This window comes from Dermacentor albipictus, chromosome 9 (assembly GCF_038994185.2).
Source record: "Dermacentor albipictus isolate Rhodes 1998 colony chromosome 9, USDA_Dalb.pri_finalv2, whole genome shotgun sequence".
NCBI lineage: Eukaryota > Metazoa > Arthropoda > Arachnida > Ixodida > Ixodidae > Dermacentor > Dermacentor albipictus.
In genome coordinates this window covers 84,769,790-84,795,302 of record NC_091829.1, presented here as the reverse complement: position 1 = coordinate 84,795,302, position 25,513 = coordinate 84,769,790, and the positions used below count along the sequence as shown (strand labels likewise).

The 25,513-nt window shown below is 48.2% G+C and overlaps 2 protein-coding genes and 1 long non-coding RNA gene across 5 annotated transcripts in view; 1 reads left to right on the top strand and 2 right to left on the bottom strand.

The window, feature by feature from the left end:
* Positions 1-5,496, bottom strand: part of LOC135919842 (monocarboxylate transporter 9-like) — a 35,679-nt gene extending 30,183 nt beyond the window's left edge. For all 3 annotated transcript variants that reach the window (XM_065453797.1, XM_065453799.1, XM_065453798.1), the window contains exons 1-3: positions 5,387-5,496; positions 3,323-3,677; positions 232-375 (exon numbers count right to left, since the gene is read on the bottom strand). In XM_065453797.1, coding sequence (XP_065309869.1) covers positions 232-375; positions 3,323-3,653 — 475 coding nt within the window. In that variant the 5' untranslated portion in view covers positions 3,654-3,677; positions 5,387-5,496. The remainder of the gene's footprint in view (positions 1-231; positions 376-3,322; positions 3,678-5,386) is intronic.
* A 4,306-nt stretch (positions 5,497-9,802) lies between these two features.
* The window catches only part of LOC135919839 (uncharacterized), a 35,837-nt gene continuing 20,126 nt past the window's right edge, over positions 9,803-25,513 (top strand). The window contains exons 1-4 of the mRNA XM_065453793.1: positions 9,803-9,985; positions 13,011-13,311; positions 15,518-16,103; positions 17,587-17,763. Of these exons, the coding sequence (XP_065309865.1) occupies positions 9,887-9,985; positions 13,011-13,311; positions 15,518-16,103; positions 17,587-17,763 (1,163 nt within the window). The 5' untranslated portion in view covers positions 9,803-9,886. The remainder of the gene's footprint in view (positions 9,986-13,010; positions 13,312-15,517; positions 16,104-17,586; positions 17,764-25,513) is intronic.
* Positions 18,753-24,920, bottom strand: LOC139049854 (uncharacterized). The gene is made up of 3 exons (XR_011508631.1): positions 24,514-24,920; positions 23,311-23,403; positions 18,753-18,869 (listed from the first exon to the last, which is right to left on the bottom strand). It is a non-coding gene; the product is annotated as an uncharacterized lncRNA (long non-coding RNA).

Below are 25,513 nucleotides of genomic sequence, written 5' to 3'. Positions count from 1 at the left end.
GATTTAGCATTGTGCGTCGACCGCCTTTGTGGAATTTTGCAAGCGGTTTGCAGCTCACTACATGCATGTCTGCAGAGAGGCTTCTAGCCAGGTGAGCTTCGCAGAATACTCTTTGCCCACGAAGTACTGTCCACAAAGTATTCTTTTCAAAACTGGCTCGCAACCAGATCCGTTCTGCGCGCTCGATCCTGCGATTCGTTGCCGCGATGGACAAAGCCTGCCGAGACGTACCGCAGCACAGTCCTATCACTGGCACCAGAAGGGCAAGGCTGCCGAGGAAGAAGCACACTGCTTGGCCCACGCCGACCAACAGGGCGCCTCCGATGGACAGAACCTTCAGCGGCATGGTCCGGCACTGAACGGTCACAATGGGCGCTGCGAACGTGTTGGGGTGAGAGTTGAGCTATAGGCACGGCGGCCGCCAACAGCAACTGTTTCGCCCAAATTAACGTGATTCACCCTGGTTGAGCTGAAAGTATAACATTACTACATATAACATATGTAGAACTGATCTTTCCAAAAGGACCGTTTCTCGATCTAAGAGGTCGGTAGACGGGTGCTTACAGAGCTTTCGTCACTCCGATTGGTCGCCTGCATGTCCCTCTAATTTTGCCCACATCTTAATCTCTGAGCCAGGCCAAAACCACACAGTCACCAAACAAAGGAGCGCGGCCGCATTCAGGACATTGAGCAGACAGATGAACGTCTCGGTAATTTTAGGGCGGAGCTCTTAGCCGGCCCTTTCAGCGTTGAGCGTCGGCGTCCTTCGGTGTAACCATGCGAAAGCACAATGTAGGATGAAAGAGCGAACGTGGAGGGCAGTGGGAGATGAAAGACGGCGAGAGCGAACAAATCGCGAGGAAGAAAGCGGAGGAGGAGGGTGCAGCGGAAGCGTGAGGAGGAAAGGAAAAGCAGGAGAGTACGATGAAAGGCCCCCGTGAGGAGGAAAGTGGAGTGCCACACGAGACACGGCGGCGACAAAGCACGCGGCGAGGGCGTCCACCGTTACCATATATGATAGCGAAACGATGGCGTGCGCTTTCGACCCACTGCGCATGCGTAACGTCGCCTGTGTCGTCGCCTCCGCTAGAGAATCCACTCCGCACGAGCCAGGCCTTCCCGTGTTAACGCTTTCTTTCTGAAAAATCAGCGACGCAGCTGGTGGAAATGCTTCGTAGCCGCCGCTGCTGCTAAACGAGTTGCCCGAGCCGAGGCTCAGCGCCTACGCCAAGAGGACACTGCATTTCAGAATCAATTTCTTTGTCACGATATATGGCGAAGTCAAAACACCTGAACAGCTGCGCCCAAAATTCGCATCAGGGAGTGTCGTAATCGGCGGTGAATTCTTTTTTTTCTTTACATTTGAGCTATGCTCTCTTGAGCGATTGTTAAAGACACCGTCCTGTCTGTCTTGTATGTACTCCACACCACAGGACAGCGGCAACTCGTACACCACTTTTGCTTCGCAATCCACTATAGGATTTTGATGTATCTTGGGACACCCAACCGCAGATTTTAGCCACTGGTTTCTCAACCAACACACTCTGCTAAGTAAGACAGCGTGTAGTCCTGTGAAGATAAGGTACAACTGCTACCTTTCGTGTGTTTTGCGTCTGCTCATTTGCTGTGTCCCGAGTGCTATTTTCTGCACGAGATCGCTCCAGCCAACCCTTTGCTACAGAAACATGCAAAGACTTCGGAAGCCCTGCTGTAGGCAACCGTTCCAATTGATTCTTCAAGCTTGTGCAAATACTGTGATGGCACGAATTTTCTAAAGCATCTCCAAGGCATAGGTTAGCAATGATCCTTTTAACAAGTTTTGAATGGGGGGATTTGTGCGGTAGCGAAGGCTTATGAGCTGTTAGCTTATATATCCAACAGGTGTGTTGGTCCGATGGTCCGATAACTCAAACTGGATACCTAAAACCAGCAGTGCTCCTTTGGCGAGCTTGGATTGAAGGCTTCCGCGAAAATTTTAAAATTTATACACTGTAAGATTTGCGTCCAGATTAAAAAGAACTAAATGTTCATCGACATATCTGAACACTTTAAAAAGGCTGAAATAAATCAATGCATCTGGCAAGCTTCTGTTATGACGGGCTAACTACAAGCGCCAAATACAGGCCATGTAGACACCTTGCTTCTGAATAAATGCAGCATCATTCCATTCTGCATATGCCGAGTTAAGATAAAAGCGATGCAAAGCTAGAAGGCCTGGAAAGGTAACTCAGATGTTTTCTGATAGGCAACTGCACAGAGATCAAGATTCCCTCTTCCACGTAAATTACTAGTTTATGGTGAGGCAATGCGTAATACAAGTCCTGGATATCAAAAGAAAACGCAGAAAACCTTGTAAGAATTTTATTTCAAGAAAACTACAACTTTCGTTTAGCTTTTCGCTAAAAACAGGTCGTCAGTGTTCAGAACTCTTTAGTTTTAGAGCGTAGCTCTCAGGTACCCGTTGTTCCTAACGGCGAGCGTCGGCGTAACCGATCGAACGAGCAGAGCTAAAGATGAAAGAGCGAAACCGGAGCGAAGCGGGGGATGGAAGACGCGAGGAGGGAAGCGGAGTAGGAGGGTGTGGCGAAAGGGTGAGAAGAAAAGTGTAGTGCGGTGACGATGCCTACTAGATGGCGTCAGAGAAGCGCGCGTTGTCTGGGAGGTCTGTTGGCGGCGGCTGCTGTGAATCGTACCCACGCGTCACCCACGCGCTGCCTCTCGCGATCTCCAGATTAGCGAGGCAGTCGCGCCAACCGTCGCTCCGTTTGAAACGTGCCGCACGAGACAGATTGTCCGCGCCAGCCAGTATGCCGCGAAACGAAAACACAGAGAGCTGTGCTCAAATTTCGCAATAGGGAGTATGGAGTACGCAGTATTTCTTCCAACAAGGGTGCAATCGCAGCGGGCGTCTCCCTTTTGTCCTTGTCCGCTGGCACTAAACCTGTTATCGAAGTTAGGGCATCAACGTGCCCACTGTACAGCTCTGTTACCTTTATTTTCAAAGCAGTAGCAAGACAGAAATCATGCAGCCAACCATCGCTTTGTCTCGTCTCAGATGACCTGTAATTCAAGCTAGTTGGTTATTCATGAGCGTCGAGTAACAGCGCGTAAAGAACTCACAGTGAGGACAGAAGTATAAGCGAGATTTCATCGTTATTCAAATCACTCGTTTCTATCGACGCTCCTGGCCCCAACATTTACTTGGTGATACCGTTACGCCCAGAGGGACGACACCGAGACGGGTAAGCCTGTCGATTTCCACTAGGCCGACGGCGCCACATGATTGTACGGCATCGATCAACGCTAAGTGACCAGCGCTTACACAGCGTGTATGCAAGGCTGTAGATGAAGGCGTTCATCCAGGCGACCGCGCCTTTGGAGGTGGTGGCGAACGCGTCGCCCACCGCGAGGAACATCACCGGCATGGCGCGACGCAGCAGGGAGCAGCAGAAGACGTTCCACGCCGCTGCGAGCGCCACCTGCCAGCTGTGGCAGCCATCCGGCACGAGCTCCCCTCTCGGCTGCGGTGGCGCCTGTTCTCCCGGCTGCACCTGGACCTCTTCAGCTGGCTGCGGCTGTTGTCCATCTGGCTGTGGTTGATTTGCGTCGAGTTGCGGCGGTGACATGGACTGGGGCGGTTGCGTTTGATCCATGCTCCGACGACTATACGAGTTTATCTGCAAAGGCAAGTCGTTAATTTGCCTTGTCTCTACATTGGGGCCACCGCTTTCGGGCTAACTTATTGTACTGCGATAGTAATTATATGGACCGTCCAGGCGCATTTCCGCCGTCGCCGTCGTCGTGAGGTCCCGCATGAGTGAAAGGGTGTGAGGGTGAGCAGGTGAACGCGGTTCAATCTCGCGTGCGCGAGCGAGGAACGCGGCCCGGATGCGTGCCCTCTCCTGTAGCGCGCGAGGCAGGGGGGTCAGGCCAGGGATAATAATAATAATATTTGGGGTTTTACGTGCCAAAACCAATTTCTGATTATGAGGCACGCCGTAGTGGAGGACTCCAGAAATTTTGACCACCTGGGGTTCTTTAACGTGCACCTAAATCTAAGCACACGGGTGCTTTCGCATTTCGCCCCCATCGAAATGCGGCCGCCGTGGCCGGGATTCGATCCCGCGACCTCGTGCTCAGCAGCCGAACACCATAGCCACTGAGCAACCACGGCGGGTCAGGCCAGGGAGGAGGGACGTTCTTCTCCGGCGGCTGCTACGGTGCCTCGATATCCTCCTCACCTGCCGCTCCGTACAGAGTGGAGACAACCACAGCGTCTACTACGGTGCAGGCCACGCGAATCGCGGACGCCGTAGTAGAGGCTTTGGTGGACGGCGTAGGGACGGGTTGCCGGGGCTCGTGTGTGTCGAAAGCGGTCTGCGACGTGGCTAAAGTGAGCGCCCACGTGGACCTCATTTTCAAAGCGATCTGCGATGGTTGCAGAGTGCACTTTATGCCAGTAGCTTCGTAGGCGCTGTGCATTCGACGTTTCGTACGTGGTGAAGCGACACCTGCACGAAGGTCAATTGAGTCGCGGCCGCTGCCGCAATTCCTAACTCCAGCGTTTTCACAGACAGTTTCCGCTGTCATCGAGCGATGTGTGTTCGTGTTTTCCTGTGCGCGCGTGACGCCGTGCTGGCTAATTTGGTTCAACATCTAAACGTCTAAAAGAAAATTGGCGCATTTGTTTTCGTGCGTCGTCAGGAAGCTGCGTTAGGGACCAAAATGAGACAACTAACACGCGCTCGTACTGTTCTTTTTTCTGCGCTGCTCCCACCACGAACCCAATGTTCATGTCTGGAAAGGAGTCCTTGTCGCACTGAAAATGATTCCGATTTATGCGGTTTCCCAGGCTAGCCACAGACAATTACTTTTTTATTCCCAACTACAGTGCGTGTTTGCGCTGCCCTGTTATCACTTTTGGTGCACGCGCTTCGTAGACCCATACGTGCCCGGTTCGGAGCAGCTTGGCTGCTTGGCAGTGTTGTTGCTTCTTTGGCGGCAACCGAAAACTGCGCGGATCGGCACGATCGCGGCGCGAGAGAGAAGCTCGGATCAATAACAGCAGCAGCACAGAAGCCCGAGCAGCTGCGTTGTTACCCTTAGTAAAATGACAGAAGTTAATTATTATTACAATTATGTCTTTAATAATTAGATCAGTGTGAGCGTCTCGGAGCGCGAAAAAGGCGACAGGGAACTTGGGCAGAAAGGTGACCGGATCGCCATCTTGGATGACTCGTCCTTCGCCTTCTCCCACTGTAAGATGTCACGTCAGCAAAACACACTTCAATCATCTGTCTTAGCTTAGCTAGCGCCCCGTTACTGTACGGCGTGCTGAAAAAAAAACTCGAATCGAGGAACATCGTTGCAAGCTCAAGATGCTTACCGCACCGGTGAACTGCAGCCGTTCCTGAGAAAGCCTGTTCTTCTTCTGGTGAAGCCTGAACGCGCGCGGACAACGAGGCACGCGCTACGCCGATGCTTAGTCGCTCTTCTTCCTTGTCTTCGCCCGCCTGAAAAACAGCTAGCATCTTGTAAAAGAGAGAGAGAGAGAATGAACTTTAATGAGCACCAGCAGTTCAGTCGGCTGGGCCTAGGCCTTCCACGATGGGACGTCGAGGTCTTAACTCGTCGCCGCTTCGTAGGCCTGCTGGGTCACCCAGAGTTGGTCGTCGAGATGGGAGCTGCGCAGGCCGGCGTGCCATCTCGACGAGAGGGTCACGGGGTTAAGGGCTGGGTATTGATGTTTGCACTCCCATAGCATGTGGGGGAGTGTTGCTGATTCAGTTTTACAGACCTTGCATGACTGGCTCGGGTAGATGTCGGAGTATATAGTGTGATAGCGTGTGAGAGAGGGGTATGTATTCGTCTGTAACAGGCGAAGGGTGGTTGCCTGTGCCGTTTTCAACTTGCGCTGAGGGGTGGGGAAGTTATTCTTGCGAGGTAAAATAAATTATGGGGTTTTACGTGCCAAAAACACTTTCTGATTCTGAGGCATGCCGTAGTGGAGGACTCCGGAAATTTCGGCCACCTGGGGTTCTTTAACGTGCACCTAAATCTAAGCACATAGGTGTTTTCGCATTTCGCCCCCATCGAAATGTGGCCGCCGTGGCCGGGATTCGATCCCGCGACCTTGCGAGGTAAAACGACTTCACAAGGTCGTTGTACCTTGTAAGGCGGTCACGTCCTGCGGGTGCACCTGCACCGTCTCCGGCACGGTTGACCAGTCCTTGTGCTACGGAGTGTGTAACCTCGTTGAGGTTGGTGAGGTGCGGGTGGACAACGCCGGCGTGTGCTGGGATCCAGACGAGGGTGATTTGATTTTCAGGTGAATGCGGGGCTTGTCGTAAGATAGGAGTGATTGCTCAGAAATACGACCTTTGATGTAGTTGTTGATTGCTGCGCGAGAATTGCTCGGTATGGTGGGATAGCCTGGGTCAAGAGTGGCCAGGGCGATGGCCACTTCCTCGGCCGTCTTGGCATTTTGGGTAACGATGCTGGCAGCATGTCGGAGCAAGCCGCCTGCTGTGGTAACCGCCGCAAAGCGCTCAGTACTCAGCTGCGTCGACGAAGGCGACGCCCGCGGTGTTGCCATAAGCTTTGATGAGGGATGTAGCTCGTGCCTTCCTGCGTCCTTTGTTGTAGTCTGGGTGCATGTTTTTCGGAATAGGGTCGGCGTGTATCCATTGCTGAATGTCGCGTGGTATTGGGTGTTTGTCTCCATGATCGCGGTGGTAAGTGATATTAAGCTTGTTTAGAATGCTGCGGCCCGTTTCCGTTAGGGTAAGCCGCTTTGGTTGGGATCAACGCTGGGCTTCGATTAACTCGACTAGCATGTTGTGGATACTTAATTGTAGTAGAAGTTCCGTGCTGGTGTGGTTGGGTAGTCCTAAGGCCTGCTTATAGGCTGCTCTGATCATGATGTCCAGTTTAGTCTTTTCAGCTTTGTACCAGTTGAGAAAGGGCACAACGTAAGTAATCTGACAGATGACAAAAGATTGGACAAAGCGGATGAGGCTTTCTTTCTTCATACCCCCTCGCCGGTTGTTCACTCGTTTCAGCAGTCTGGATGTATTAGCGGTCTGTCGAAGGATCTTGGAGATAGCCGTGGAGTTAGCTCCGTTGGCTTCCATGATCATACCAAGAACGCGGATGCTAGGGACTAAGGGTATGGGTCTGCCATCCCTCAGGTTGAGCTCTATTTCCACGTATTGGCGATTATTCATGGAGCCCCGCGGGGGGCGTCCATGGAGTGTGGTGCGGTATAGTTGAAGCTCCGACTTTTCAGGGGAACAGCGGAGTCCCGTTTTGCTAGCTTTCGTGGTCCTAAAATTTTCGCGGTGCGTTTTTCCAGACATTGCTTATCTGGCATCCGGGCGTCACGCTTTACAAAATAAAGAACTGTAAAATAACTCGATCCAAAGGGCTGTTAACATGGAAAAAGTAAGCTGACGATAGTAGCTGCGAATATGCCACGATCAACCAGACGTACGCAACGCGTTGAAAGATTATATCGGTGACGGCTTCGACAACCTACTAATTCGTATTATCATACTCCGTAGTTAAACAAGAAACATTGTATAGCATATTTTATTACAACGCCTCTAACATATAAAGGAAATAATAGTCTCACTAAAGCCCAGCGAACACATTTTGTGAGGAGACACTTAATGCTGAGAAGCATTTTAGGCACACGCGTTGTCTTTCTATGCGCTCCATCAGGCTCTCAACATTTTCTTTCTAATATGCGCAACGTACCTCTGTAAGTTATTCAGTTTCCCTCAGAACAACTAAGGTTCACCCGACTTGTGAATATTTAAGCCGTTTACTGCCTAATCTCACAACCGTTGCTGCTCCTCTACACGGCCACCCCTGAAGAAGGATACGACTAGTACCTTTGGATTGGCCCAAAGAGCGGGGGGGGGGGGGGGGAGAATAGGCAGAGATTGTGAGTTCCCGAATAGAATAGCTGCATCGAAGTGTCTATGCCTTGCGGCACAAGCCTCATCAAGCCCGGAGCTTGCATATATCGTATCAGCACACACAAGCTTCTAGTGCCCCTCTGCCGAATTTCCGCGAAAGTAGCCTGCCAGTGAAAAATAAACAGTTGCTTTCGCATCAAAAGCTTTCGCCTAGCCCCGCAGAAATATGGTCAGTTACCAAGTGAAGCCTTTTCTGCTTCAACTAAGTGGCAAGTCGGTCTGGTTGGTGACAACCAGTCCGACTTCCGATCCTAACCAGTCCGCTACAACTTACACCTTAATATGATGTACCGCAGAGCTTAAGTAGGACATTCGCACCACAATTTAAGTGAAGCGTTACGTAATAATGGAGCTACAAGCGATTAGATGTTACCCTCCTCCCTAGCCATGCTCTTCCTCCTCAACTCGCTCGCCGAGCTAGCGGGGCTAAGCTCCGCCTTCACTCGTGATGCGTCACGATGCGACGTCACATCGTCCACTTCCGGTTGTGTTGGCGCCCGCCCCCACCTGCGTGAGACCTCTCCGGTAGCCGCTTGGCCGTCGACCCCAAGCGCGAGCTATCGAAGCAATGTGCGTTGCGAGCAATCTGTCGTAGCGCCGAACGTGTCTGGTATTCCGGTAACCACAGGCAAGCTGATCATTTCGGCAAATGACTGGAGGCATAAACTCAAGCTGATAAAGGAACTTTAGCGTAGACGTACGTGAGCGGCCTGATCGGTCTGCACGGTCCAGACACTTGATGGCGCAGCGCTTAAACAGCCAAACAAAGCTCTAATATTGCTCTAACCAAGTTTAAAACATTTTAAACATTTATAAAAACAACGTGTTGATGATTACACTCCTGCGAAAAACACACCAGCAGCAAAGAAGAATACACTTCGTTGCTGCTACTGTGTATGGTTGAGCTCTGTGCCACCAGGTGGCTGCACCATGCAGACCATTCACATTTCCCCTTCTGCTCATCTCATGGCTCATCCCGTTACAGCACAGTCAAGCGGCCAAGCCCTGTCTCCTTGCGCTGGCGTTAGCCCTAATAGCGGACTCGCGAAACGCTATTGCGTTAGTAATCTTCCGGCGTAAAGTGACGGCCACAAACGCGTAAATCCTGGCGCGCATCGGAGAGCGGCAGTCCGATGCGCAGCAGCCAGTTCACTCGTACGCTGCCTTGCAGAGGGACACGATGTCACAGCTTGACATATTGCCAGTCACTACGTTTGCAATCCACAAGGCAACAAAGTCGAATCATAGTGCTCGCGAAAAGAATGAGACCGACTCTGACCGCAGAGCTCTCGTCAAAATGGAGTACGTTGTACACAAGCCGACGACCAATGCTGTTTAACAGGAGTGCTTAAGTGTACTGAAAAATTGTTCTTGTGCATTCTCCTTATGGTACTTTCTTTTTATAAAAACAAATTAACTAACATTCCAGCTATTACGAAGATCATTTGTTTACCATAAGGTTGGAAAAATTATAGATCACGCGCCCTGGTCAGCCAATCGGATAGCTCGCCCCATTGACGTCACACGGGTGATTTCGATCATATGGGTAGGGGCGGCTTAAAATTCCGCCGAGCAGTGTGCTGCGATCGGCAGCGATGTGCATTTTTAAAACCTTGAAATAAATTACGCGCTTTACGCGGAGCACTTAGATGTGTCATATAATGACCAGAAGGACCTACTCTAACAACTCAGTACGTTTGTAGAAAATCGTCAAAAGCGTTTCAGGGTCTCTTTAAGTTCCTTATCTCGCTCACCAATCCTATGTGTGTGTTATACCCCAACGAAGTCGGGAAGAAGAGGAAAAAGAAGAAGAAGAAGAAGGAAGTCTCGCTGCGTATTTTTGTCGGTGTCCGAACCTTGGTCAAGACCATTCATTCGGAGTCACTGGCGGATACGTAAAAAGGATGAAGGGGTCTCGGGGGCATCCCGGAGGAGCCGACTCTCCATCCGAGGGTAAAAAAGACGCGATACCCCACCAAGAAACAACGCCGCGGAACGAAACAGTGAGTGAACGCTATAGTCTCATCCAGTACGGAAGCTGTACCGGAGGATCCTTCTCTTAAGTTTTTCCCAATTTTTATGCGAAAGCATCATATGACCCATTGAGTGAAAAACCGGAAGCTGTAGCACCAAAACGACACCTAAATTCGCACTGGCTGCGACTCCACTTCGTGAACGCGCCTCGATGGAGCAGCGCCGGCGAGGCGATGTTGCTTGAGGGGAGAGGGCGTCGCCGCGCGGCGCCACGTCACCGGCGCGCCTCAACGACGCAGATACGGTGACATACCGTATCGCTCTCTCTCTCTCTCACCCCCAATGGGCGTAGCTGTTGCACGGGCCTGCCGGCCTTAGGGGCCGCTGCTGCTTCTTCGGTCTCTCTACGCGCAGGACGACGGTGGCATGCGGCGTTGGCACCGCAAGCTACTGGTGCTTGCTGGCTGGGGGCTGCACGCACTGCTATGCGGTACATCATTCGCCACACAAAACTCGAAGGGCCGCTCTGTGGCGTTCAATTGGACATGAATTCTTTCGCATTTGCAGCGCATGAGAAGTGCTTAGGTGTCCTCGGATTTTTATTAGAAATAACCTTCGAAAGATGGCATAATTCTAGTTCTTAGGCTGGGCAGTTAAAAGAGGCAGATACTACTTGCATGTGGAATCGTGCTTAAAATTCCGCGTGCCGATATTACGCGTGCCGATATGCGCCGCGAAACGTGCCATAGAAACGCACTAGTGTTCCACTTACTTTATTTAACGAAACGCCGTTTCACGAAGATTCCGCAGTGGGCTAGTTGGTTCGACATAGTTAACACTTTTGCGCAGAGCGACGAAAGGGCCTTAAGCGAGAAAACAATACATGACACCTGAGCGCAATACATGTTTCGTGCATCGAAGCGCAAAGTGACTGAAACGCCAATGTATTTCGGCGCATATTTTGGTAGTGAATGTCTCGACGCAGATGTCCTTCCGAAAATTCGTCCCAAGTGGATTGGCCTTGCGAACTCACCGGCTGAAATTGACCACATAAACGTCAAAAGAAAATACGATGCCTGGTGTAACGGATCCGTCCGAAGGTTATAACGCCCGATTAGAGAAAAAAAAAACCTTGTCAAACGCGCGCTTCTTGCTACTCGTAAAGATCGACCATCGTCATGCAGTCGTTATAGATGGACGAAAGTACAGGGAATAAATGGACCATATCTACATCCCCAGACAACGTGAACAGAGGCCGGCCTTGCTCCGATCGCAGCATTAAAGTGGGTTTCTTCGCAGCACTCATATTCTGGTACTCCACTTGCTCAATTGCTGCCGACATCTACGGTAGAGCTGGTACTAGTTGAAGCTGCTTTATAATTCTGTGCAAAAAAAAACATTTTTTTTTACCATGAACCAATGAGTAGGAATATTTCGGAATTTTAATAAAATCTGACCTTAGTTGGACACCACAATTTAAAAAAGTAGTAGGGGAAACGAACCACAGAATAGGTTATATTCGACGTGTCCTTAAACTCGCTTCTCCAGCCACGAAACTGACTGCTTATAAAGTGCTCGTGCGCCCAATTCTAGAATATGCATGTGAAGTGTGGGATCCGTGTTTGAAAGATTCAGTGTCAAAACTGGAGCAAGTTCAAAGACGTGCATAGCGGTTTATTTATTCCCGATACCACTGGCAAGACGCCGTAACACCACTTTATGCGAGGGAAAACCTGCCCCTACTTAATGTCAGGAGGAAGGAAAAACGACTTTGCCTGTTCTATTTAGTCGTTAATGAGCTGCTACTTGTTGAATAGTATCACTACAGTAATGAATCTAAGAACCACATAGTGCGAAATAAACATAGTAGACACGTTAAGGAAAATCGATTTCAGAAGCATTGCTATAAATACTCATTCTTCCTTTCCACACCACTTGATGGGCATTGTCTCCCTGCGAACGTTGTAAGCGCAGGGACGCCTGAGCAGTTTTCCGAACATGTGTCGGAATATTTTAAACAATAGGGCATATATTGCTGCATCACCGTATTCTATTGTTCCGTTCACTGCTTGCTGTGTGTCGATATATTGTTACCACTCCTGTCTTGGCCCTGATGTGGACCGAAAGTATCTGTAAATTAAATTTAAATAAAAAATATCGCTCGAGACCATACCGCCATTAAATACGCAAAAAAAATATGCTGTACAAAAGACGCACACAGGGTAAACCGCGAATGCATACGACAACTTAGCTGCTTGGCTTGGCATGTTACCCTGGCTGGCGCGTGTTCGGCGAGTGCTGCATTGGCTAGGCATGGCTACTTTCGGTTTCAAAGAGGTGCCGCCAGCTCACAAAAACAAAAACAACCGTGTTCCTGCTCAACTAGGCCGCGCTCTTAAGGCCTCCCAAGTAATCGAGCATGTCCGAAATATTGGTCGGTGACTGCACTCGTATTAAAAGAAAATGTATGAATTGCTGCTTGGTTGGGTGATTTCCTCCGCTTATTGTGCTTGATCGGTCAATTCTGCTTTTTGAAGGGTCGCAATGTCATCAATGGTTCCGTGGACAGAGAGAACCGATAGTTTTCGTTCCGAATACTTAAAGCTTGTTTTTGTTTATTTGCGTCAGCCTAATTTAGAGGCTGTTGTTCTGTTTAGGCGGCAATCCTGTCAGTCGATTCTCGCTTGCCGAAGTTTCTACTTGCAGAATCACAGAAGAACTGAGCATGTGTTGGTGGGCTAGTTGGTTGAGCATGATTACAAAGACGGCGATTATTTCTTATTGTTTTGATCCTTGACAGCAGCTATATATTACTATGTCAAGAAATAAAACACTCAGTTGTTAGTGCGCCTACGTGCTGTCTCGTGTTCCCCTTCTTCGTGTGTTGTTTTATTCGGCGCCGTCTTTGTAATCATCACAGATGAGGCGCTTCTCTGTTGCTATAGGCGAGGCCTAGTCGGACGGGCAATTCCTGAGCGTGCCGTAAGATAACTCCCTCGAAGGAGACTGCCAGATGATGTCGATGGTGATTTCGACGACTTCGCCCGCGCGCAGGCCAACGCGAAGCCGCTCGAGCCCCCCGTGGCAGCCGGGCCTTCTGCGCAAGCGCGGCGCGTCCTGGACAGAAGGAGGCCGTCCCGCAGACTGAGCCTCTTCCGGGGCCTGGCCACCACGACCCGCGCATCGGCCACGTCGGGCAAGACTTCCCAGTCGCGCACGAATGTGAAGAACATCCTACTGAGCTCAGACGTGAGAGCCTTCATGAAACAACTGGCTGAGCAGGAGAAGAAGGACGAGGGCAGCAGAGCGGGCGCGCTGCATCGCGTGGCATCGCCGCGGCGTCAGGATCCTTTCGGTGAGTGTCTTCTACCGCCACGAACTGCGGAGGGACGGGGGCATTTGTCAGGCTTGATTGCCTTTAGCCCTTGCCCCTGCAGAGGGCTTCGCAAGTCGCCTAATGTAAATAAAGTATTTTGCTTGCTTGCTTGCTTGCTTGCTGGCTGGCTGGCTGGCTGGCTGGCTGGCTTGCTCGCGTGCTTGCTTGCTTGCTCGCTCGCTCGCTTGCTGGCTTGCTCGCTTGCTTGCTTGCTCGCACGCTCACTTGCTTGCTTGCTCGCTCGCTCGCTCGCTCGCTTGCTTGCTTGCTTGCTGGCTTGCTTGCTTGCTCGCTCGCTCGCTTGCTTGCTGGCTTGCTTGCTCGCTTGCTTGCTTGCTTGCTTGCTTGCTTGCTTGCTTGCTTGCTTGCTTGCTTGCTCGCTCGCTCGCTGGCTTGCTTGCTTGCTTGCTTGCTTGCTTGCTTGCTCGCTTGCTCGCTTGCTCGCTTGCTTTGCTTGCTTTGCTTTGCTTTGCTTTGCTTGCTTTGCTTGCTTCCAGAGTGTTCTGCTCGTGTTTGATTCAAATTACGTTCTTGAGTTTTTACGTGCCAAAGCCATGACCTGATTATGAGGCAAGCTATGACGGGAGATTCTGGTTTAATTTTGACTAACTGTGTGTTATTTTTTTCTACGCGCACCTGAAACACGATGCACGAGCCTTTTCACATTCCACGCTCATTGGAATGCGGCCGCTGCGGCACGGATCGAACCCTCTACCTTGAGGCCCAGCAGAGCGACGCCATAGCCGTCGAGCTACATCGGCGGTTGCTGCCAGATGGACAAACAGAGAATAAAACTGCAGCATTACACGTTGTTTTGATGGAATCAAAACATCGTGATACGGATCAAAGAATAAATTCCTTGATCCAAATCTAGACAAAAAATTTCCGTATAGTCTGCCTGAAAATGATGCAAGGTTTACTGGATGACCGCAACCTATTGAGCAGGAGTCATACGCTCCGCAATTTCGCTCCTGATGTGATACCTGTGCACAACAAACCTGGTATGTTGCGTTGGAGAGTCCTTGCGACTTTGGGATGCATGATTTTGATACAGTGCCTGGAATGCGTTTATCAATTCACAAATCTTGGCAAGTCGCCGTAGCTCTAGCGCCGGCTGAAGGTTACCGCAGGAACAAATCTCTGGTAATTCTAACAGATTCCTAAGCAACATGCAGGAACTACATACAAGGCAGAGTTAATAAGGAAGCACTGAGAGTCCTCCTCGAAACACAGCCTCCTAACAAAAACATAAAACATAGGATCTTCTGGATACCGGCACGCACCGGGCTGGAGGTCTACTCAAGTGTGGACAGCCTAGTTCGCGAACTCACGCACCGAGCAGGGCAGTCGGAAACCCTAGACGTCCTCTTAACGGTGGAGCCGACGTATGCAGAAATACTTAACCACTACAGAGGAAGGAGTCTTAAATACCCCCCACCCCACACATCGCTCACACAACACAAGGCAGTCAGCTAGCGAAGACTGCAAGCAGGCACGTTCTTCAACCTGCACACAGTACGCAAAATGTTCCCTACCCAGTACAGGGATACATGTCCGTGGTGCGGGGCAACCCCTACGTTATACCACATCACGTGGGAATGCAAGCGTAATATCGCCTTCCATACAGTAAATAACCCAAGTGCGGAACAATGGCAGGGTCTGCTCACCAGCAGGGAGCTCGTAGCCCAACGAGCAATTCTGCAGCATGCCTGCGAGGCAGCAAGACTCAGCGGTGCCCTGGAATAGGGGCGCCGACCTTGTGAAGCAGCCAGGGCTCAAAACACGAAGACACCGGCCCACCGGCAATCTCTCTGAGATATAGAGCAGTAAAGTTTTTCCATTCCATTCCATCTTGCACCTGAATCATTCGGAATGATCCTCACTTACATCGCTGTTTCTCTGTGGAGACTCAAATAAGTGGTGTTATCTAAATCGAATATGAATGGAATTTAGCAGGGACTATTTCATTCGCATTCGTAATTTTGAATATTCGATCGATTTTTGTTTTTTTATTCAGATGGACGGCTTCAGATCGCATGCTGTATGATATCTGACGATTCTTTCCGCATATATAGCCAGTGCCGCCAACCTTAACATTGCTATTGCACATCGTTTTTATTTTAGAGTCAATTTTGGTGATGCTTGGTTTTATACGTGACTGTCGACCATCCTCGCGCCCTTTCAGGAAAGCTCCTCGAGCGACACAACGCCATGCAAGCGCAGGTCGTCGACGGCGACCCGGCCCTGACCGCGAGCCCGACCGGTGGCCACCGCCGTCTCTTCGTCGTACTCGAACAACTCACGCTTCACAAGCGTCTCCTGGCGGCCGTATGCGTCGCCTTCGTTTCGCTTGTCCTGGTTACCGCGCTCACTGTCCTGGTTGTAAGCGGCCAACAGGCGCCTCGTACCGCTGCTTCGATGCCGCTGTTGGCCGCCGTACTGCCGGTCTGCAGCAGCAAGGGCTGCAGAAGCGCCATGGAAATGATCAATCTGTCTGTGGACACCAGCGCCGACCCCTGCCAGGACGCGTACGCTCTAGCCTGCGGCAGATGGCGCTTCGAGGACGAACGGGGCCGGCGGCTGACGTACAAGCGCATGGCTTACGACAACTACGTGTGGCAAGCGCACATGCTGCTCGTAGCCAACGGCTCTCACCCCCGGCCGGAGCTGTACGTGCCATCGCGCATCTACCGTTCCTGCGTCAACTTCCTCGCAGAAGACCGGGCGCGGCTGGTTGAATTGTGGGAAAGTGCCGGCATGAAACCGGATGTGTGAGTGTCGCACGCCTGGCGCACGGCGAACGAATATTAAGAGACAGTGCTGCGCTTTTTTTTTTTTTTGAACGCAGTATAAGGAGACGTCTGGCATCTGTGGAGAACACTGACCATGCGCGCGCCCAATATTACAGAGTTTAAGCTTGTCCGTAAAGTTGTTACGCTTTACGAATTACCCGGAGCCTTGAACAGCAGCTGCAAAGCTGGTAGCGACATTTTGTGGCCATTCGTGCAGCTGCAATTCAGTTGGAGAATGTTAGCGCCCGGGTAACTGATGCGCTGCTCTTCGGTTAATCTTTTTGACGCCAACTTAGATTAGTAGGTTCGTGCCGCTATGCAGTGACGAATATATCCTAAGTTTATCATAAGCTTATCTGGTACTGAGCGGAATTGAACACACGTCTATATGTTTACACACTCTTGTCTGTGTGTACAATCAGATACGCGCCATGCAAAGACTTCGTGTAGACGCTCTCCGCTAGATGGCGCAGCGTGCCCGGAGTGACGCCCGCGAGTGCGTCCCTGCTGCATACACGCTTTTTACATGAACTGCATTGGTGGTGGCAGTACAACGTCTCGCTACGCTTCTTCAGTGCTAATCGCATGAATGTCGGCATTCATAGCTTCACTTCTTCACTTTATTCACCTCAAAGACCCCCTGGGAGTTATTACATAAGGGGTGGGTGATATATTCAACAAATAAATACCAGTCACTGCCTTACAATATAAGCGGTTACAGCATTTGTGTATGACAATGGACACGTAATGGCCACTACGTCGGAGCGGAGGGCGTTCCAGTCCGCAACAGTGCCGGGGAAAAAAAAGAGGAAATAGCGAGATGAATTCTGCTGAGTTTTTCAAGATTCAGTCACCGATAGCCTAAGAGAGTGCATCTTTCTGTTCGCACACCTCATGTCTCTTTGTAATCGCTGTGGACGCAAAAAACTAGCCTAGCTTCGAACTTTGGCAAACCAAGAATTTCAGTGGCTGAGAGTATTACAGTACAGGGATCTGGGCTCGTAGCTACTAGAAGCTTCTGACGATGAAGGTGTTCGTAAGAGCCAACGCCAGCCAATCACAGTACATTACATCATCACATCACTTTATTACTTAAAGACCCCGGTCAGGGGGTATTACATAAGGGGTGGGTTTACAAATCAAGGTTACAGAGAGTGATCTTCATGAGAAACAAATGTAGTTAAGTTGTCCGCAAAAGTTGATGAACACGTGATGGCTGCAATGTTCCGGGGAAGGCCATTCCAATCCACTGCTGTGCGAAGAAAAAATGAGGCTGCAAACGTAGTGGAAGGTGATCGCGAAGGTGATCGACCAATGAAAAACAGCTTTTACGAACGAAAAGCTCTGTGGATTCGGCCCCTCCTTCAGCCATAAGCTAACGGTTCATCTTAAGCTTTCTCTTAAGCGCACCCTCGAGCGCGGAATGCATGGGCGCTGCATGATGGCTCAATTCCTGTTACAGGTGGTTGGCCGTGAGGAACTTCTCCGAGCTGTTTTCCTTGATCCTCAACACCATGATATCGAACAGACTCGAATCCGTGTTCCAGATTGAGAGAAACCCGCACCCCGTCGTGACAACTGGACGATCGATGAAGACGGACGCCCTCAACCCTGCCTACGCGACCAAACAACTGCTCAAGTAAGAAATCTGGGAAGAGAGGAGGCACACCGCAACTTTTCGGAAATGAGGCATTACTCAGATACCACATACTGGGTGGATTATTATTATGTGAGGCGTTTAGCTGTTAGTTTGCTATGTATATATATATAGCCCCACGGTAGTTTCCGGCAAGGCGTTATCACGCAGCTAAACGTGTTCGTATAAGGTGACAAATTCTCTGTGTGTGCGACGCAAGCGTGCGCTTGACAACAGCAATGGCGATGACTAGGGTGGTATGACGACAATATGGTGACGACAGTGGCTTGTGACGATGGCATCGCAGTGGCAAGAATAGCGTCTAGACGAAGCCGACAATTGAGGACGATAACAGTACCCCAGGGATGACGGCAGGGACATGGACAACTGCCACGAAAAGACAGCTGCACACTGTAAAATAATTTACACCCCTAAGGGTTTTTTTCGGTGTCTATAACTAACCCCCTAGCACCCTTGAAAAAGCTGGGTTTTATAGGGAATTACACCCTTATGATGGTTATTCTATATTCCAATAACACCCTATCCCTTGAGGGTGTTTTGAACAACATATTACCCTTCGACCCATGGGGTGTAAGGGTGTGATGAGGAATATATTACCCCTTCACCTATCGGGTGTAATGAGCAATATAATAGCCCTTGAAGTACGGCATGTGGAAGCGGGTACATATGCACTTCATTGTTTGTTTCTAAGTCTACAGTTAGGCTAGCACACAGAAATGTTACGTATGGTGTGCATACAATAGGTAATGTGTTTACAAACGCACTGCATAGCAACTTTGAGAGAAAACACATTATCACTTGTGAGTGTTCTGCGTGAAATGGTCCCATTTATCACAGATACAGAGTGACTGCATGGAGGGTCATTTATTCTAGCTTCCTGTACAATATTTTGAGCTTGCACTATGCCTTGTGGTGACAAGTCTTGCGGCCGTTCTACATTGAAGAACAGTCTCATTCAAACCAAAGTTCCAGGGCCCAGGCGAGGATGATGATGCCTTTTTGTAGCTCCATTCCAATGTCCTAAGGCGAGCCATCATAGATGAAGCCATTTCTTCATTGATCACTGTAGCCATCGGCTTCTTTTCCACCTGCAAAAAGATTTGTTGCAATTTAATGTCAGGAAAAGTACACGAAACATGACTAGCAGCGCTTCCCTGCATCATTCAGTTTAATATTTCAAGATCACATGAAGAGCAGGTTAAAGAAAGCAAGCACAGATAGTGCTTACTTCCAGGAAATCGTTATTTCGAAAGAATAAGGCATTTAATCTGCCACATCATGAATGTAGGAGAGACAGGCTACACAACTATATGAGGGCAATTCAGAAATTATTGCCTCCAAGCCCACTACTTTGCCAATATTACAGCAAACATTTTGAACTTTTTATCATTGATGCACTTATGCTTAAGCTATCGAATGTCACTTGCCTCGCCTTCCTATCTCTTCTCGTTCCAGAGTAATTGAGCAATTCATGGCATCCAGTGGTGACGTCCAGTTGAAACAACAGGCTGGAATTGAATTTCTGACTGTGGAAGGTTGTGCGCATATCCACATTCATGGCCATTTGACTGCAGTTTACAGGAATGCCTGTGTTGACGTCACCACTGTGCAGAGGTGGGCAAGGACTGTGAAAGACCAAAATCTTACCACATCAAATCTCCCGGATCAGCACCGAAATGGATGGCCCACAATGGCTTCTGATGAGGGTCATGAACATCAGCAGATGAGTTGACTCGGTGCAATCGCAGGATCAAGCAACACCAGATTGCAACACTCGCCATTTCCATTGGCTCAGTGAACCACATCATTAAAGACCTGCGTTACAAGAAGACTTGCGCTTGTTGGGTGTCACGGTAACTGACAACTGACATGAAAAAGTCTAAGCATAGCCAACAAGTTCAATTCTTGTAACCCAGGAGGTTTTTAATTATGTGGTTCACTGAACCAATGGAAATAGCGAGTGTTGCTGCAATCTGGTGTTGCTTGATCCTACGATTGACCCGATTCAACTCGTCTGCCTGATATTGATGATCCTCATAAGAAGCCATTGTGGGCTGTCCAGTTCGGTGCTGATCCTGGACATTTGATGCGGCTGGATTTTGATGTTTCTCAGTACTTGCCCACCTACGCACAGTGCTGATTTCAACACAGGCATCCCCGTAAACTGCTTTCAGATGGCAATGAATGTTTAAGGGCGCAGAACCATCCGCAGTGAGAAATTCAATTACAGCCCACTGTTTCAACCAGACATCACCACTGGATGCCATGCATTGCTCGATTACTTTGGAACGCGAAGAGATAGGAAGATGGGGCAAGTGACATTCTATAGCTTAAACATCAGTGCATTAATGATAAAGAGCCAAAATGTTTTCAGTACTACTGGTAAAGTAGTGGGTTGTGCATCAGTGCACAACCCACTTTTGTGCCTCAGTGCATAAAAGTACATTTTGTTAAAAAAGTAAGTGGAACAACAGTGCATTTTTCCGGCAAGTTTCATGGTGCATATCTCCAAACTGACGCCATTCTGGAAATCAATTCCAAGTAGATACACCTTGTAATCTCACTGGCTATGATTCGTAAATTACAATATGTGCCCTAGATATGTGGTGGCGCTGGCAAACACTCCCAGCGTTCTACTGGGAAGCATAAATACCCAAGAAAGTGATGGGGAAACGGCGCCCGCAGTAGCTCAATTGGTAAAGCATCTAACGCGTAATGCAAAGACGTGGGTTCGTTCCCCACCTGCAGCAAGCTGTTTTTTCATCCACTTTCATTTCCATAATTTATCATTTCTTTATTTCATTTGTTAATCACAAGTAATTTACCCTAACTTGTCCTTGGTGTCAGTGTTTGCTGGCTTCTTAGGATATGATTAATAAACATCGGGTTTCTTGGTTAAGCACCTTTCTTTTCGGTTATATTAGCTATAATGTAATTCATTTGAAAGATAATAAATATTTTTTAATTAGTTTAATATGTTTCGATTTCTTGTGCAAGATATATCTGCGTGTTTGAATATTCCTGCTCAAGGACTATAATTATGCTATATGCAACAAGACTATATTTAAAAATTCCACAAGACTGAAAATCATCACCCTGCATAAAAACAGTGTGAATTTAAAAACAAGCTTCAGTGAACCTTATTGAATCAGCAAATGGCCAGTGTAACTAGTCTGATCATCCTGGAAATCTTTTGTAGCTTATAAGCATAGTGCATTTCAATTCCACATTTAGGAGTGCAAATTTTTCTTGAAGTCAGCTTTTTCTTTTTAACAGCTAGCATCCCTGCCAGTTTGCTTAAACATAATGTTGCATGACTTCAACAGTACTGCACAATCACTTTTTTCTGCTCACAGTGTCTAGTGATGTGTCTTTAGCAGCTGAGATAATTAATGTTCATGCAGATAAACATCAGAAAACATTGCAATAACTGCCAAGAAAATTCAATCATGCGTTTTGTTTACAAAAGAGCATGTGCTCTACCTTCTGCCAGGTTTGTTTTCCGTGTCAGGCTAGAACGGAACTTGCACAAGAGGCACCTTTTGCATCCATGAAGATATCTTATGAGGTTATGGTGGTGTCGAAACATGACATCAACCATAACACTTTAAACTATTTTATGAAACAGGTATTTGTACAAAGATAGAAAAGGCACCAATTTTGAATTTATCACATTTGGTTTAGAGTACCATAGTATAAATGGCTCAACTAGTACAGGTACGCAAACGGGCTAGTTGGTATTGGTCGATGACGTTAGACAATGTGAACTAGACAAAGGATGGAGAAAGAGGCGATAGCATTTGTTCCATTTCTCGCCACTTTTGACGTCCCTTGTACAAGTCTGCGCTGTCTGTCGAACATCATGGATCAACTAGTACAGCCTGAAAAAAATATGTCATGAAAGAAAACTTGACTTTCAACCTCGACAATTCTGCCTGTTAGGTATTATGGTTTCTTTAGAACTTATTTCTTTATACAAAGTCAGACCCATCAAGTAAAGCTTACTGAGAAAGAAATGAAGAACAACGTCAACACCTCTCAAGGCACATGCATCAAAGGAGTCAGAGCATCATACACATTACCTTTAGGTGCAAGAATATTCTCTTTCTTAGGCAAACTGCATCTCTAGTTTCTTAAAGCCTATATATTTATTTGCCACAGCTATGGGAAAATCACAAGGTGGAAAAGATGTGTTGGTGCAATTTCAACTATTATGTACAACAGCAAAAGGTAAAGCACAGGAAGTCTCACTGCTCCTCTCTCTAAATGACATTCAGTTTCATTTGTCATGTCCACTCCTATCCTGATGGCAGCAGAAACAGGAAGACAGCAGCGTGGTTCAGAAAGTAGACGAAGGAGCTGATATCCTAGCTGACATAAAGAGTAAAAAAAGGGAGCTGGTCAGGCCATGTAGTGCAGACGTGAGACATCATTAACTAGCGCGAAAAAGACAACGGACGACAGCTAGAAGCACGCAGGACAGAACTCTAGGCTTCAACTGAAATTTTGGCTACACAGAAACATAGGATTCAGGGGATGCGACCTCAACGCATGGAAGCAACATTTATCTGACACAGGAGGTATTGGAGCCAATCGATGGGCAGGTTAATTTCGAGGTACGAACACTTTTTTGTCGAGAGCAAGGGAAGGGGTGCTTACACACTTATCACCTGCTTTTCGATGCAAAGTGCTTCGAATATTTTCATGCCGACCTGCATCTAGAGCCGCGTGGGCAGATGAGTGCTTTGAAACTGCTCAGTGCATGAGCACTTACAGCAATGATTGGCCAGATGGCCACCAGCCATGACAGCTGCCCTATCTTTGTTCCCCCAAGCGGTCGTTTAAACACCGACCTGTTTGGCTTGAGGACACATAGGGCAGCTTTGAGTGCCTTGGTGGCTGGTGGCCACATGGCCAATCATCACCATACGTGCTCATGCACCGAGCAGTTTCAATGCAATCGTGTGCTCAGGCAGCTCCAGAAGCAGGTACATAGGGAAATATACGAACCACTTTGCATCAAAAAAGCGGGGAATAGGTGTGTAAGCACCCGTCTCTGGCTCTTACCAAGAATGTTCGTAAGTGAAATTAACCCGTTCATAAATTTGTTCCGATAGCTCCTGTGTTGTTTCTGTCCGTCGACATTCTGTGCATTCCATGTTTCTGTGTAGCAAAAATTTCAGTTGAAGTCTAGACTTCTTTCTTATGTGCTTCTTAATGTTGTCTTTTTCACGCTAGTTATTGATGTCTCAAGTCTTCAATGAGCACCAACTAGCCTAAGTGCCTTCTTCAACCATGTAATGCATAGGGCAGATAACCGGTGGCACATTCGAGTAACAGAATGGATGCCAAGAGAAGAGAAGGGTAGTCAAGGACGGTAGAGAAGTAGACTACGATGAAGTCAAAAAATTTTGCAGGCTTCACTTCGAATCAGCTAGCGCAAGACAGGGGTAATTGGAGCTCACTGGGGGAGGTCTTCATCCTCCGGTGAAAAAAATATGTAGGCCAATTGTGATGAAAAAAGTATACCTGTCGGGTCAGACGTCTTCACTGTCTTTTCAGCAACGTGTAGGCCCAAGACAGCGAGTCGGTTCCCATGCAACTGCTTTATGCTGACTGCAACTGCATGGGCACAAGAAAACAACCCACCATTAATACCATTCGAGATTGACGACTCAATAAAAGAACCTCTCAAAACTGCAAATACAATTAAGCATTTACCAGCTTAATAAATACATATATAAAGGCCAAGAGTAGTTACAATAACCATACACTTTATAACTAGACATTAAAATAAGGTAGTGAAGCGTACAATAACCGTAGGACGCTAAGTGCAATTCATTTCAGAAATACTGTTGACAACTGACAGGACGCCTTAGGCAGGGTTCAGTCACACAACAAGAAAACAAATAGTAGTAATAATAAGCACGCCTGCGTGAAACCAAGAAACGAGTACAAGGACGAGAAAAAAATTGATTAGGCTCGGTGTGCGTATTTATACAAAAAGATAAATTTATAAACAAATAGCGCAACCACGCATTCATCCGCAACAGCACGACAGCTTCTATAACAAACGAGCACAACTTAAAGCGATTGATAAGTACATAGCCGGGACGGTCATGGTTCTTTTGTTTTGCATTAGTTCTAGTCATGAAACCACAAGCATTGCAAGCTGCCTGCGCCATTAACTACCACGGGACCTCCGACAAAAAAAAAATAACAATTGAGTGAAAGTACACAAGCGACATTTAATACGGTTGTCACACTGCACACTTTTGGCCGCGATCGATCCTGACTGGAATCGAATTTGTGGACGCGTTTGCCCTCGTTGCACAATCGGTGGACGGGAGCCAATCGCGGTCGAAAATTTCGATCCAGAACGCGCTCAATCGTGCTCGAAAGTGGCCGTGTGACACCGGTATAAGTCGGCGCCCATCTTTGGTAACAGAAAGAACCAATTAGTCAAACCAAAGTATTATTTCCCTGCCTGCGCCGAATACTGACGCGTAGCAGTACTTAATTCTCTACAACTCTAGTTGAGGACACGTGAACAATGAAACATTCATTTTTTTTTTCTTTTTCACATTCGGTGCCCATAGGCTACGCCGGGAGTACATATACTACACTCGCATCCAACACACCTTGCGCTGTCCTTTAAATAAATTACGCGAAAATTACTACCACAATGACGCACCATAAAAAACGCGACGCTGAACGTGGCTACGTACGTACCTTTTATATGAGCAGTTCATGCGCCTTGCAAAAGGCCCTCGGTTTGAAGGCGGAGCGCTGTCACGATCTGTACTCTGGGCACGCCGTTTCGTTTACGTAGTGGATGGACCATGTTGACGATGCATTCCGCCGAAAAACAAAACGTCCACTTCATCACTGTTCAGGCCGAACGGAAGATGTTTTCTCCTTCGCCACGAATGACGGCCGTCGTAGGCATAGTAAACACACTGTCACAAAGAAACACCGATGTCGTAGGCCGCTGGTGCCCTTCTTTCTCACGCATAATCGCGTCGCCTTCACTCCGGACGCTCACTTCGCGTCGATGAGCACAAAAGTACACGAAAACAACGAGGTGGTACAACCTAAACGCAGCAAAAAACAATCTAATTACTCACAACTTCAAGAATGTCACGTTGAACACACACATGTGCACCCGGCGGCCCGCCGCGAGACGCAGGAAATGACGTAGCGGCGACACCCGTCGGGGGAAGTTATTTCAATTTCGGTTTCGTTTTCAAGGCATAAAAACAAATATTCTTTTAAACTATGTGCGTGTATTACTTTCAAAGGTATTTATTTTACGCTACCTCTAAGCCATTTTCTGTGTTTACGGGTAGTTTCACTGGAAATTTATTTCCAAAAACATGGACTGATATCAAATCAAATGGGGCAAAGGTGGGCTGGTAACTGCGTGTAAGTGAATTTATTTGTCGATGCTTTCTTTTTTGTTTGTTTGCTTGGACGTTCATTTGTAAAGAGACGTGGCCCTTCCTATTGTATAAGATACAGAGGTACTTGCGAGTCTGTCTTTTCTTTTATGCACAGAGAAAGAGAGAGAGAAAAAAAAGCTTTAATTGGCATTTTCAAGAAGTTCACAATGCTCATATTTCTGAACTGGAGTGCTCACTCAAATTTTAAATAGCTTGGATGAACGGCAGATATAAAAGTACTTGCATAATAGCTTTCTAAACGTATAGGCGACACCACGAAATTTCACATG